General features: G+C 38.7%; 1 protein-coding gene across 1 annotated transcript; it reads right to left on the reverse strand.

The window, feature by feature from the left end:
• Positions 1-7,805: 7,805 nt before the first annotated feature.
• Positions 7,806-11,154, reverse strand: LOC118257386 (cryptic protein-like). Its single transcript, XM_035565316.1, has 6 exons — positions 11,132-11,154; positions 10,541-10,596; positions 10,258-10,425; positions 9,240-9,354; positions 9,034-9,143; positions 7,806-7,930 (listed from the first exon to the last, which is right to left on the reverse strand). Exons 1-6 carry the CDS (start codon positions 11,152-11,154, stop codon positions 7,806-7,808), a joined length of 597 nt encoding a protein of 198 aa, XP_035421209.1.
• Between the last annotated feature and the right edge of the window lie 3,668 nt (positions 11,155-14,822).

Raw genomic sequence — 14,822 nt, forward strand, 5'->3', positions numbered from 1 at the left:
GTGAGTGGCGCCTGTGCTGGTGTTGTGATCTAAGATCAGCACTGGTAAGATGGAAAATAAACAGCAAAATCAACAGGGCTGATAAAAGCATGACTGAAGTAGGAATGTGTGCACACTAAGGGTTTTGCCTCAGAGTTTGAAGCCAGAGTTTATGGTGACAGATACTTTAATAACAATCAAAAAAAAAAATCCCTTAGGTGTTGTCAGCTGCTCAGGGCATTTCATTCTTCCTATGCACTTGTACAGTGCCTAGGACACCAAAATCTCAAACCTGGTCAGGTTTGTAGGCACACTAATATAGCCATGTTTTAACACAATGATGTTGCTTGCAATTCATGTTTATAGCTTTTCACATTATTGTTTGCAATGAATCAACAGACATATTGATAATAATGTCTCATCTTCTTTGTTGCATTACTTTGGGCTTTGTCTTTTCTTTGCTGGTAGTACCTTCATTGTATAGTGCATCAAAGACTGGTATATACACACACAGACATGCATGCAACAGTTCATTGTTTGTTCATTGGTTTGATAGACTTCTAATAAACAACCTCTCTGCAAATACTGGACAAATCTCAATTTTTAACTGTTATATCAAATAGCATCTTAGTCTCCTGGTGAAAGTACACTGTGATACTGGCTTTTTTGGGGGGCACCTCTGTGTAATACAGTGAAAATGGCATTATCAATTCCACAAAATCATAGGATTTAATATCTTCCCATGTGATCCTGCGGAGGGATCAAATTTCTTGTTAATTTTATCTTCACAATGGACTGAACTTGCTACAATTTTCATTGCTGAGTATGCTTTCATATCTTAAATGATCCCCATATCCTTTTTTCCCCCTGAAACTTCTGAAAATTTCTACACCCTTTACAAAGTGAAGAAGACAAAATGTTATGTAGCTTTCCAGTAATGGTGCCTCTAAGACCAAATACATAATTATACTTTTCCTCATGTACCTGTAGGAAGTTCTACTGTTTTTGTAGCATAATGACAATTCTTATTTGCTGCCCATTGATTTTGTTTTTCTTTCTTTCTTTCGATTGTCTCTGCATTCCTCGTTGCTGTCCTCTTTTGGAAGTAGACCTACAGTCTAACTAACTTGCCTATTACACTAAAGCAGTAGATTTTGTAGTGAGTTTTGGCTTGTCTAACTGTGGTCTCCCCTTCATATTTGCTGTATGTGTCTGACACATCCCTTTGTCAGTGAAGGTGATCTAGCTAGAAAGAAGGCTAATAAAACCCGGAAAAAAATCCCAGAGGAATGAGTAAGTGAACCTGGCTGAATGCACGGTTGTGCCTGGTGTCACTACAAAGGGGACAGTACACGTGTCTGTGCGGTCTTGTTTTCACTTCAAATTACTTGAGAGGGTTGCAGTGTTGAGCATATAATTTGCGCATGGAATATGCATTTGGAGTATAGCCTCTGCCAAGAACTATGGAATGGAAAGAGACAAAGGAGGGAGCACACTCCTATTTTTCTTGTTTCCTTCTAATAATACCCTTCATCCTCTGAAGACCAATGTTAAAAGCAATAAGAAATTTCCAGCTTTGATTTTAACATCTGGATACTTTGTCTTGAAGTATGTGGAGGAGATCCCAACTGAATAACAAAGATAAACATCAGTAAACATTGTTCTCAGCTTTGATACTAGATTATGAACGCCATCTGATCCTTAAAATGGATTGAGCTCTGTTTTCCTGTCTTCTGTGCTGGTGTTGGAATGCTTAATTTAGTCAATGACATTTATGATGCATATTGGTAACACTTAAATCATTTGTGCAAACCTTGTAGACAAGAAAGTGATGGCAGACCAGAATTTTAACGCAGTCCAGCGAGAACTTTGTGTGAAAGTACTTTGTGTGTAAAGTACCCAACAACTTTACGTTTTGCAAAAGCATGTAGAGTGCTGTATAACACACAGAGGGAGTTGTCCATGATGAAAGATCATTAAACAGAGTAACTTTTCTAAACATTTTTCCATACTTAGCCTTGAACTATTAAATGGATTAGAATAATGATATCGTCATGTTTCAGATACATATTTTTGAGGGAAATTTTGGGTTAACAAGCAGAATAATAATATTTGCTCGGATTTGTAAGTAGGTCTCTCCTACTTTGACCTACCTACAACAGTGGGCTGGGCTGTCCAGGAGTCTCTGCCCCATGAGGTGTCTAAGCAACAGAGAGGCTGTATTGCTGGTGCTGCATTATACAGGTTTGAGGTGAGAGGACATAATGTTGCAGCTGAAAGAACAAGGCTGACATGGAAAGCATGAGAATTGCCAGGTCTGTTAAAACATTCTCTCCCCTCCCCCTCCCCCCCTTTTTTTTCTCTCATTCTTTTTTTATTTTATTTTATTTTATTTTATTTTATTTTATTTTATTTTATTTTATTTTAATTTTTGGTTCTAAGAAGCTGTCTTCAGAAGAGTTCATCTATATAGTCAGGTAGGGAGGATCTTTGACACCTAGTCTTTTTGATCTTCTGGGAATATCATGCTTCCATCACTGTACCACTTTTTCAACTATAACTAAATATTTTGTGGTACTTAAATATTTATGTACATTGTGGAAAGAGGTAATCTTGGCCTTACGAAAATGGAAGAGTCAACTTCCCCATAAAACTTTGCAAAATTTTACTAGACGTTCTCTGTGAGTACATGAGACAGAACTATTTCATTGGTCTATACAGGAGATTTCCTCTCAAATAAACCTTTTTGAAGTGCTTTCCAAGTAGGATGAGCCAAATAAAACTTTCTTTAGCGGGGCTCTTTGTGACTATAAAATAATTTAATATTAATCACTGTAGTGTCTTCTGGTGGTAGAAAACCCTAAATACATGGTTTACAAATGCCTCTCATGGTCCTGCAAGGCTCAGTCTTGTGACCCAAGTCCCAGTTTTACGAGAGGATGTTAGTGGTGAGCTGTAAGTTACTTACCACCTTTAGTCTGCAAATGAGGGAGCATGTAAGCCACTAAGACATACAAGATAAGGAAGTAGAAATAAAGACAAACACAGAAGTGAGATTGTTAATGTGATACTGGTTAATAGGAATTCAAAGCGAATTGAATTGAAAGTGTCACAGATTCCAGAAAGAGTTCCATTATGAGAAAATATAAACCCAGAGTAGAAGAAAGATGGAAACTGGCAACTCACTGAGCCTGAGAATCAGCCTGCTCCAGTGTGCCCCTAAAGCCAGTGTTTCCCTACATGTGCGCTGGCTGCCTGGTTGGTGAGGGGCTGTCTCTGGGTAACTGAAGCATGTTAGCTTAGTAGCATGCTTACATCAGCCAATGAAAAATATGACACGGATCCTCAACATTTGTGTGTTTGATTCTGCTGACATCTCTGTAGCTGGTGAAAGATGATTACATATGTCCCAGGGAATGTGTGAAGCCCAAAGAATTTCACTGGCTGTCAGAAGAAAAATCTGCTGAGTCCACATGGCCAGCGAGGCTCAGTGTGGACAACATGACTTCTCTAACTAATGGGGCTATAGTGCCAATGCTTTTCCAACTGTTTGCTTTCAAACCTTTACCAGTGTTTCTGTCCTGGTACTATCACAGTATTTCTTCCAGATGTTATCATATAAAGAATGTCTGAACTGAAGCCTCATAGGCCGTCTTATAAGTTTGTAATTTTGCTGCCTTTGTAATTTTGTATCTACTGCTGCAGCAATTGAATAGAGCTGCTAATTAAAGTTATTGCAGTGCCAGCATGTACCTGAAGAAAAATGCTAAATCCAACACACATAAGGCATCTTGTTTTATTTTGATGGCATATGGTAGCTTCATGCCCTTGACAAGAAGTCTTCCTCACAGCAGCACCAGCCAAAGGCAAGGTCCATGAGCCAAATATGGAAAGAGTTATGTGTTTTAATGTCCTCTCTGACTGTAAACGTGCATTGCAATCACAAGGAGTATTCATAACTCTTGGGCAATTCAATACAGCTGCTCATCGGTCTTGGGTCTCCCATATTCATACACGATTGTGCTGTAAAAAGTTGAGACAGGCAGAAGATTACAGGTGATGATTGCCGGGTGACTAGGTAGACCCCCCCTCCCCGCCATGACATACGCCTCTAACTTGCAGTGAGGCAGTCCGCTGTACTGTAAATCTTTCTAATAAACAGGAGCCAAAATATAAAGTTGCTATGGAAGCATGCACATGGAAATGGTGGGTGCAATGATCCAGACACACAGCCTGCTACACACTGTTGAGTTCGTGAAAGATAAGTAATGAAATGTGTGAAGGTAGACCTAAGCAATCTCACATGTCAATTACAGAATCACAGAATCAGAGAATTAAAACAAAACAAAACAAAACAAAACAATAACAAAACAAATCTCCCTCAGATTTATCTGAGTAAACACGAGGAGGAAATTACTTTTGTTTCTGTTTTGGCTGACTGGAAAAACAAACAAACAAACAAAAAAACACTTTTTCACAGTTATAGGTGAGGGAAAGCTGTTGGCACCTATAGGCACCATTGACACTTCTCACAAACAGAAATTCATCTCTCCTTGCTAGGAAAAAAGTCACCTTGAAAGATAAATATCAGATACCCAAAGAGCCTAAGGAGTGACACTTTTCTAGTGCCTGCAGACATAAACTTGTCTTTCAGGCTTGTGTTAGGAAGTCTTGGTGCACTAGACGGCATTGGTTTAAAATGGATGGCTTCTCTTAAATGGGCAGTGTGTTACTGGCGGATGTCAGTCTATCCCTGTGAACCTGTGCCTGATGTGGTGCCAGAGCTCAGAGTAGTGTGGGTCGATGGAGGCAGCCCCCACTGCCACAATGCTGCCCCAGTCTGGGACCTTATCAGCATTGTGCCCTGAGGAGAGGCGGAGGCTGCACTGGTTGCAGGGGTGAAGCTATGGAGGCCAGGCATGGGATGCACCATTTGTTTTAGTTTTGGAGTCAACTGTGAGGAGCGAAAGGTCTAGGGCCTGTGAAGCATTTGACAAATATTTCTCTTTGAGGGTCTTTACCCTGCCCAAACGCAGTTGCATATAGAAAGGGCACATGCATGAACTCGTGGCAACAGATGTCTATTTTGCTGGGACGTGCCATTTTTGACGGAATGGTCCATAAAAAGAGTTAGCATGAGGCTGGAGAGTAAGCATCACTGTTTGCTATAAACAAACCTTTCAAAAGTGACTGTAATTGTGGTGTTAGAAAGTTGGCCTGGCCTACATGGTAGCAGTAGAGGAAAATAATGCTTTCTTTCATCTGTTCTTTCAAACAGCTGGAGACAGATAAAAGCAGAGACAGTTTTAACCTAAGCAAAGATTGTGACTGCATGCTTTCCTTTGTTCTTTAGTGCTTTCTGTTTTCTTCTTTCTTAGTTATATTTTTTATTTGTGAACAAGTCTATGTATTGATCAGCTTATGAATACTTTTATTTATTTATTTATTTATTTCCTTTAACTTAAGGAGTTACCTGTTTCTCTTCAAACTCAACTCCTATGGAAACCTCTGCTTCAGAAGTATGCAAGGATAACAGACTCTTTGTTTTGTTCTTCCCACTCAGGCATCTTTCAGGGCCCTGACAGAAAGGCCAGGAAAAAACCTTCCAAAACTAACCAGCACAGAAGATATGCTTTGACATAATAGAGTAGATGTAAAACAGCCCTGAAGCAATCAGTTCCAGATTTTTTACTAACACAGAATACAATGACATAAGATAAAGATTTTTTATCATTAAAAAAAGCAAACACACATATGCAAAGTCTGTCACTTTTTCCAGGTACACAGGATAAAATTTTCAAATCCCAGCATTTAGAGTGAGCAGTGATTTACATTGACATTAATTAGAACCACTTACTGAGCTATGTTTCCCATGCAATGCTTTGAAAATGTACCTTGCTGCTTCTAATAAAGTGTTGTGGACTGGTTTTGGTACAGGAGGAAAATGTTTAGATAGGTGTTACAATTGCTCTAATACTTCAAGTCATACTGATCCAATAATGTATAGCTTCATCAAGGTGAGTCTGCAGACACATGGGCTGATCTAATAAGGAGTTATTCCAGATCAGCTTTTCCTGATTAAATTTGCTGTGGATGTTATTGCAACAGAAATAACTCTTCTGCTATAAACCCTGCATTAGGCCATTCTTTCCTTTCACTAATTGCAATTTCTTATGGCTCTGTATGTTTTCTGTAGGAATAAAAAATTAAGTATTGCTTCAGATGTATTTTTACTGTGTACTTTCCACATATCTTTCTGCTTTCCCTCAAAAAGTAAAACATATTTAAAACACATTACTAGCTGCATCGCTTCCCAGATATGCTTTATGGCAAGCCAAGATGTTTTCACAGTGGCATCTCTACAATTTCAGCATCTGACAAATAAAGGCATAACCATTTTCCTCTAAGCTGTTCTCTTTGATATTTAGTTGTCCTAAGATGGTCTTTTCTTTTCAAAGTCTGTGTAAACACAGATTTATGGGTATAGCCGAGTTTGTGATAAGTAATAGGAGAAAAGAACCACTTCTGGTCTAGTGTATCTTATATAAAGGGCAAGAAACCTTACTCCTCAACTCCAGGGTGTGGAAAGGAGAAGTCTGAATATTTGTAGCATGTGCCATGCACACACTTTTACACAATGGTTCCTATAAAAGTCAACATGTTACTTAACTGCCACAGATTCAAAGGCAGCCACCTTATTAAGTCATTTGTTGGTAATGAATCTTTCTCTGCTTAGTAACTATATTGTTGTCTTTGTTTGTTGCAATTATGAAATGCTAAGAATTACATATATTTAACTTTTGAGAGTCATTAAGGACCCCTTAGTTATTTTACAAATAAACAATATTTTTAGAGCCAACAAAATTATAAATCTGATGGTTTCTATGTAGTAGCTTAACTTTCAGAGAATGATGATACATTTTAGGTTGCTCTCTGCAATTTAAAAACAAAAACTGGTTCTGATGTCTTATAAACTTACGTTAGAAATGAGGGTATACATTCCAAACATTTTTTAATTATTTATTTTACAGCTTAGGAATACTCACGTTTAAATGTTATATAAATCCAGATATTCTATACAAAAAGTTTAAGGAGGTTCTTCCTCACTGTCCTTTTAAAAACAAAAGAACTCATATTTCCAAGATGCAAAACAAAAGAAACCTCCAAAAGACAAGTATCAGCTATGAGTTCTTAAGAAACACAGGCTTCCTGCCTAAGATTATATAAAGCTAAGATTTAACTATAATAAATAACAATGAAAACTGAAAGATATATCTAACTTTTAGTTTGTTCATATATTAGGGCTTGAAATTTACCCTTAAAATCCTCCTTATTGTTTCAAACTTCAGACTGTTCATCCTACCCTGCCCCTTTCTTACCATTTTGTTACTGGATACAATACAGTAAAAAATGGTAGTTGGAATTTTCTCATTTAAATAAAGCCAAATAAAAAAGCTCTTCAGAAATGAAAATGGCTTTATTTGTTAAAGTAGTTGTACTGTGTACACAGAAAATTACTATAACTTACAATACTTAGGGCATAGAGCATTTGGTTTTTCTTCTTCCACTGGAAGAGCAATATTTTAGAACTAAAGACTTGATGGAATCAGACATTGGTAGTAGAAATAAAATAATTATATAATAAATACTTCACATTTATATAATCTGCATTTATAATAAATCTAAAATTTTAACATTAACTAACACCTCTTAAAAATATACATAGAAGTGTATTCTGCAGTAACACAGAAGAAAGAAGTTGTATGACTCATGATGAGGGAGGGCTACATGAATCCTAAGATATTTATATTTCCCTTTGTCCAGTTTCACAACTGCCAGCAGCAAAACTCCAGGAGTAAGGTGAGGAGGCAAGTGAGTGTAAACATTGTTTGTTGTAATCTTAGGCCATTAGAATATAGTCTGGTAATTTCCTCCTCTTCTCTTTTCAGTTCTACAAAAGTATCAAGAAAATAAAATGGTTAAAGAGAAAAGAGATTTTCAACAGTTTGAAACTTCTCAGACATCTCACAGGTATTTAAGTTAAAGATATCAGCTGTTAAAACCAATCAAAGGAGCTATTCCCAAGAGAGAGATTGTGAATAGATGTCCCATCAATGATCGTTTGGGGAGCAACTGATAGCACTTATCAGCTCTTGCAGGCATTAATCTCAGAATAATCAAAAGTAAATACCAAGCAAAAGCAAGAGCAAGATCTTCACAAGAGGTATGCACTCAAGTCTGCATGTAGCCTTTTAACCCCTTCCTTTAACAGGAAGGGGCTCCTCCACTTATTAGCAGGAAGGCTTAACATCATGCATGTGAAAGCCATCGAGTCCCCGCTCTGAGGATGAGCAACCGATTCTATAGTGCCACCTTTACTGCCTTTGTTAAGCAGAGCTTGAGAGTAGGAAGGCAAGTAGTAAGACTGCCCTTACTGAGCATGGCCAGGCCTGCTAGGCCTTTTGCTTCTGTAATAGAAAACCATCTAAGTTGAACACTCAAGGGAAGAACGTTTAACTCTTCAGAAGAGTTTAACTGGCATTAGTTAGTTGCTGCACTTAATTGGTCACTAGAGAACACTTCAAGGCAAAGGTGGTTTCTGTAGTATAATACTGGTTTCTACTCTTACCACACCACAGTTTACATTTATGTTTTCTCTTGATTCTGATCTTAAAAAAAAAATCAAACCTTTTCTTTTATGCTTTTGTGTAGTTTTGTAGTACAATTTGTCCTTGTTAAATGGGAAGTCATAAACATATGCAGATTTTGCAAATCATGAAAAATAATCATCCTTGCAATTTTTCAGGGAAAATGGGGGGAAGTAGTTCCCTTCTGCACAGGACTATAAAGATCTCAAAGTACTTTAGGTAATATACTATTATAAGCAACAGCAACATTGTTTACTGTCTCACTAATACATCCTCTGAAGCAAAGCAGGCCCGAGGAGAAATTTAACAGGAGCACATACAGCATCCTCCAGGTAGCTCAGCCTTGCAGAATGCAACTCTGTTTCCCATTGGGCAAAAAAAAGCTTGATTTAACACCAATCCTTACCGCAGTTTTCATGCATTATTTCAGAGAGACAGTTCAGAGTACCATAGCCACACCGACACAGCCAACAACCCTTCAGCACCCAGGCACCATGGGCAATGCTGCCGCAGTTGCTGTCAAGGACAAGAGAGACATTTGGTATGCCACTGTGATCCCACCACAAGAAGTAACCAACCAGAGCATCTCTCCAGTTTTGGTCTAGTTCTTACCTTTGCCTTTCATCGTGTTCACAGTATCGGCCAGTGAAATGCTTTAGACATGCACAGAAAGCCCCAAGGATACAGGTCCCTCCATTTAGGCAGCAGTTTCTGTTCAGTTTTTTACCTGTGAAATCGAATTACAGAATTTACAAAACGAGACGACATTACTGAGTCTACCGAGCATTCACGGGGCTCTGAACCTCCCCTTTTTCTCACTTGTTCTCCCAGGTCTCTCCAGTTTCCAAAGGATCTTAAGGATATCTAGTTTTATTGTCTCTAGAGACAATAAAATTAGCTGCCTGTTAGGAGTGTTTGTTCAGTTAAGCCGAGTTTGTTTGGTTAGGGATTAGAAGCAAACTACCAGGGATTACAGGATGTTCAAGCAAAGCCTGACATGTCTACCAGAAGCAGCATATATTCAAGTGAAATATTTCACTTTGATGGATGCAGGTTTCATTCACACGAGGAAACAAGACAATTACTGGGAAGTGTTGCTAATTTTTGAAGAAATGAGACATTTTTAAGGGGAATCTCCACTTAATTTCGAGAGGGGAATGGAACCTTCCCTCAGGCATTTTGCACAGATGCCTGGGATACACCTTCCTCTCCTCCTTCTTGTTTACTTTCATATAGCTCAATATATATATATATATATATATATATATATAAACATATAAATATAATTTTGCTTTTGGTCATGGTGACTTTTCCAAAATGTACAGAATTTTACAAAATTTTACAAACTCTTTTGCAAGGACCAGCCACTTCATAATGCCTAGTATTCTCCTCTGTCTTGTCTTATCACCATTAAACATTTTGCAGATGAAACATCTCCAGTTTTACCTTAAAATTTTAGCACTATTTCATAACCAGCTACGGGAATAATTTAAATGAGCTGCTACAGAAAATCAATAGGCTGGATGCTTTCAGCCAACTCTGTGCTCAGGAGAACAGTAAAAGCATTATTGTGGTATAGTATCTTAAAAATCAATCTTATGACAGTGTTTAAATAAATAATGTTACCTACTCTCTGTAATCCCAGTAAAAGGTACAAATGACCTGGAATTCTGTTGCTTTCTGCTTTCATAACTCTGATTCATGTCACTGAGAGCATTTATAATAGTCCCTTCATTCTTAGGCTGTAGCTTTTGTGCTGTGGCATTGAGATTTTTCACATCTTTTTCATTTTCTTCTTCTTCACGGCCTTGATAAGAAGTGCAAAAACGGAAGAAAATGATAGTTTGTAATGAAGCAATACATACTGTAAATGTACAAGAAAAACATGGCGCAGGGGGAAAACATGAAGTTACCTTTACCTTTTCCTAAGTGAAAGGCCTGCCAGACCACAGTCACAGTGAAAAGAATTCTTAAAAAAAAATAATAATAATAAATTAGATTCATGTTAATAAGACCCAAACACCGAAAGAGATTTTGATTCGGGGGGCTGGGGGGAGGGGAGGAGAAGGAACAGGAGGGCAAGGAGGGAGGGGAAACATTTTCAAAATTTATAATCTCAGTGGTTGATAAAGCTACAAATATTTTATGCCAGCAGTAATTTTAATTAACGCATCAAAAAATCTCAAATTAAACTCGTAAATTAAAAAAAATTTAAAAAGGGGGGGTGGGGGGGGAAGGACATACATATTGTACTTTCTTCTAGAAAGCTATAGATACAATACACTTACTGGTTAACAATCAGCCAAAAATGTCTCTTTCTGTACCGTTTCTTTACCACAGCAGAGCTATTACCATCCAGTTACAAAAACATCAAAGGCAAGAGACATTAGCATTCAGTTCCAGGTATGTAACGTTCCCTTCCTGATTCTCAACCACAAAAAGTACAGTTAAGAAGCAAAACATCTTTGGCTAGAGGAGGTACTTGGCAGCACAGGCAGCCTTACCTAATGCGTTTTTCCCAGTACATTTTCCTGCAGCTTGAAATACTCTGCAGCCCTCCAGGAAAGTTTGAGCAGTGGGCAGAAGTTCAAACACACTCACTGGAAGCTGTTGCATGCAGCAGTCTTCACACCATACACGGAACCAAGAGAGAGAGAAAGCGTGATGGAGGAAACTTTTCTCTTTCTGTCCAGCTTACAGCGATGTAGAAAAGACATAGTTCCCAGTTGTACCCCTTGCTGAGCCCTCACTGAGGTCCCATGCAGGGAGTGAGCATCCCTCTGAGCTGGGACTCCCTGGCCTGCGTCTGATTTACATGCATTGCTGAAGGGTGGAGCAAACTGGGGGCAGCTACAGTTGGGGGGAGACTTAAGGGCCCATGATTAGTAAAAAGCCCGGGCCAGGAAGATCTCATCTCCAGTTTATTTTGTTAATTTAAAATAAAATAAGAATGTATGTATGCAGCACTGCATGCTGCATAGAAAAGAAAAAAACTGTTTTGCAGAACTTCAATAGGTGCATGGTAAACTTCAGAAGGTGTATAACAAAGGTTAAAAATTCTTGATTCTTGTCTATACCAGGGTTTTCTGCAGGGGGTACTAGTTTTGTGAAATTGTACCAATTAGATAGAGCCTGGATAAGAGATTTCTACCAGCCGTACTACAAAAAGCACTGTAAGGTTCATGACAGAGGTCTGTCATCTCACAAGAGATGTAAACTCATAAAATAACCTTTGAAACTGTTTTATTATTATTATTATTATTATTATTATTACAGACCCATTAGTGAGCATTCATAGTCCCTGCAATATCAGCAGACACCTACATTTTATTAATCATGTATACTGAAGTAGGCTAGGACCAGTCACAATTTTACTATGCCTCAGCAGCACAAGCAAAAAGACCTGCTGCTTTGGACAGTGGTAAAAAGGCAGCTTTGGTCAATCTTTTCTCAAATGGCTCTACCTGTACCCTGCAGTGCACACTGCTTTCACCTAAGTTGTAGGAGAAAACTGCAACAATACAGGTTCATTTTGTTTTGGAGAGCATGTGAAAGAGTGCAGCTTTCACTAAACCAGTACCAACCAACCTTGCACAGACTGCAGCTTGGCTAGCATAGCTGTGGCCACATCAGATACTTAGGTTAGATCCTCACTAAAAAATACTGGCTAAAGACATTGTCATCTCTTGCTGTTTGTAAGACCCGGTGCCTGACACTTGTCAGCTCTGTCCCATCAAAACTAATGCTGTGAACTCCCCTCACCCAATTCGGTGCAATGGCTGGCTTAATTTATGAAGAGTGATGTCCTAGTTAAGTCAAGTGGCTTAGCACAGAAGTGGATGGAGAGTGTTCTAAGAATATGTCATGTCTCCTGTGGGGACACTGACCTCCAGCAAAAGAATAGAAGTGCATGGCTGGAGTTATGAAATGTCTCTTTCTGCAGGGAATGCTTGCCATTCGGAAGGGAATGCTCTGCTGAGCTACATCAGTGTTACGCTGGTTATGGCATTCACAGTGCTGGTACAACTATTGACCCTGATTGATCTAACCTCAACCATTCTCTTGTAGATGTAGGCTAACTCCTAGGTACTTGCCTAAAAGCTATCTCATGTTTTCAAGTACTGTTGTGAGCATAGATGCTGTTCTGAATTAAGACTGTAAGATGTTTACAATAAAAGGAAGAGATATCGTTTTTGCACATATTCACAAAAAGTGTATGCCTGGAGATTATCTGCATATGAAAATGCTTCTCTATGACAAATACTTCCAACTCAAACAACTCGTTTTAATTTTAGTTCAAGTCTTTATTTGCTCTACTTGTATAATAGTGTTAATGTTTTGAGTTCAAACCAAACATCTGTAGTTACATTACATTTGTTTACTGCTCTTTGTTATTATATTATGAACAACATACTCATTTTCATCTGTGTCTAACTGGGTCACTTTAAGTTACAATATCAGATGTTAAAGTGCAGTCATTTAGAATGGTTTGCTGGTTTTCCCCTCCCCATACATTGATGGCAGAAAAATAAACAGAGAGAAGTAAACACAAGAACATCACACTTACTGTTTGTTTGTTTGTTTGTTTTAGTAAAGCAGTATCAATATAGTTCTTCTGGAGAGCTTTTCTAGGTATCAGACTCCCAGCGCTACACAGGAGGCAACTTTCAAAATGGGGGTGCTGGTAAAGAAATATTGATCAATTTTCACACCTTGTGCCATTTGTTTAAGATCAGAAGTCAGCCCTGTAAGTGCAAAAGCTAACAACCTGGGGAACTGTAAAGCAGTTGGCAAACACTTCTCACTGTGATACCTTGCTCATTGCTTCCTTCTCCCTGAAGTCTCACTGAAAAGGCACATGTAGGAATGGGGACAACATAAATTACTCAGATGCCACTGTTGCCCTGGCTGCTCTATGGAGGTGAGATTGGTGTGACATGGCAGAAAAGCGCTGCTGTTTGTTGTTGACAGAATCTGCCAGAAAGTCATTGCTTCTGCACAGGGATTTGAGAGGAACTGCATGATAGATGCATCCCCTTTATCAGCTTCAAGCAAGATAACAGTGGAGCCAACCTAAGAGCTGGTCCTGGGCATTACAGTCAAGCTCTGTGTACATAAGAGGTGATTAACTATTAGCTAGGTGCTTTCAGTGCTCTTCGTTCCTACAGTAGGTCAAGTGATCTGTGTGGATTTAACAGTTCACATAACCCCTCTTGTGCTCATCCAGGGAATTGTATGTCTGTAGTCTACATAACTGATTTCGAATGTGTGCGTGGACTCCACTGAAAGATGAAGTACTATTCTTCCTTCCTTCCTTCCTTCCTTCCTTCCTTCTTTCTTTCTTTCTTTCCTCTCTTTCTCTTTCTTTCTTTTCTTTTCTCTTTTCTTTTCTTTTCTTTTCTTTTCTTTTCTTTTCTTTTCTTTTCTTTTCTTTTCTTTTCTTTTCTTTTCTTTTCTTTTCTTTTCTTTCTTCTTTTCTTTCTTCTTTTCTTTTTTTTTTCATTTCTTTTCTTTTCCTTCCTTTTCTTTTCCTTCCTTTTCCTTCCTTCCTTCCTTCCTCCCTTCCTTCCTTCCTTCCTTCCTCCCTTCCTCCCTTCTTCCCTTCCTCCCTTCCTCCCTTCCCTCCTTCCCTCCTTCTCTCCCTCCTTCCTTCCTTCCTTCCTTCCTTCCTTCCTTCCTTCCTTCCTTCCTTTCCTCTTAGTGTGTCATACCAAAGATATGACACTCAGTATTTCTGAGAGCTTGAGGATCAACAGATGCCTGAGGACTAGATGTAGCTTTAGTTAAAAAAAAAAAAAAAGTAGGAGGGATGAGGAAAATGGTGGTGTCCTTGGCTTCCTGGGTGTTGTGCTGAAAAGCCTGCTCAGGGGCATGCAAAATTCAATGATGGCCAGTGCATCCAAAGCATCTGCTGATTAGAAAGATTTAATTTCCCAAATTCCAGCTTAGGGCTAGGACCAGATCTCTAACCAGATTGGGCAATGTTGAATCAGTTACATAGAATATTATGGAAAGTAGCAAGCAATTATCCCCCCAGACATTTACTGAAATATTGGGAATAGAGACATTTTTGAAGTAAAGCTGGCAGCCTGGGTGGGAGACTTACAGTTCCCTGAGAAAGGGGCAGAGCTCATGCCGTCTAGCCTTGGAGCTCTCAGAGTGTGCTTAACTCATTACGTGGTGAGAAAGGCTGGC

This window comes from Cygnus atratus, chromosome Z (assembly GCF_013377495.2).
Source record: "Cygnus atratus isolate AKBS03 ecotype Queensland, Australia chromosome Z, CAtr_DNAZoo_HiC_assembly, whole genome shotgun sequence".
In the NCBI taxonomy this organism is placed as follows: Eukaryota; Metazoa; Chordata; class Aves; order Anseriformes; family Anatidae; genus Cygnus; species Cygnus atratus.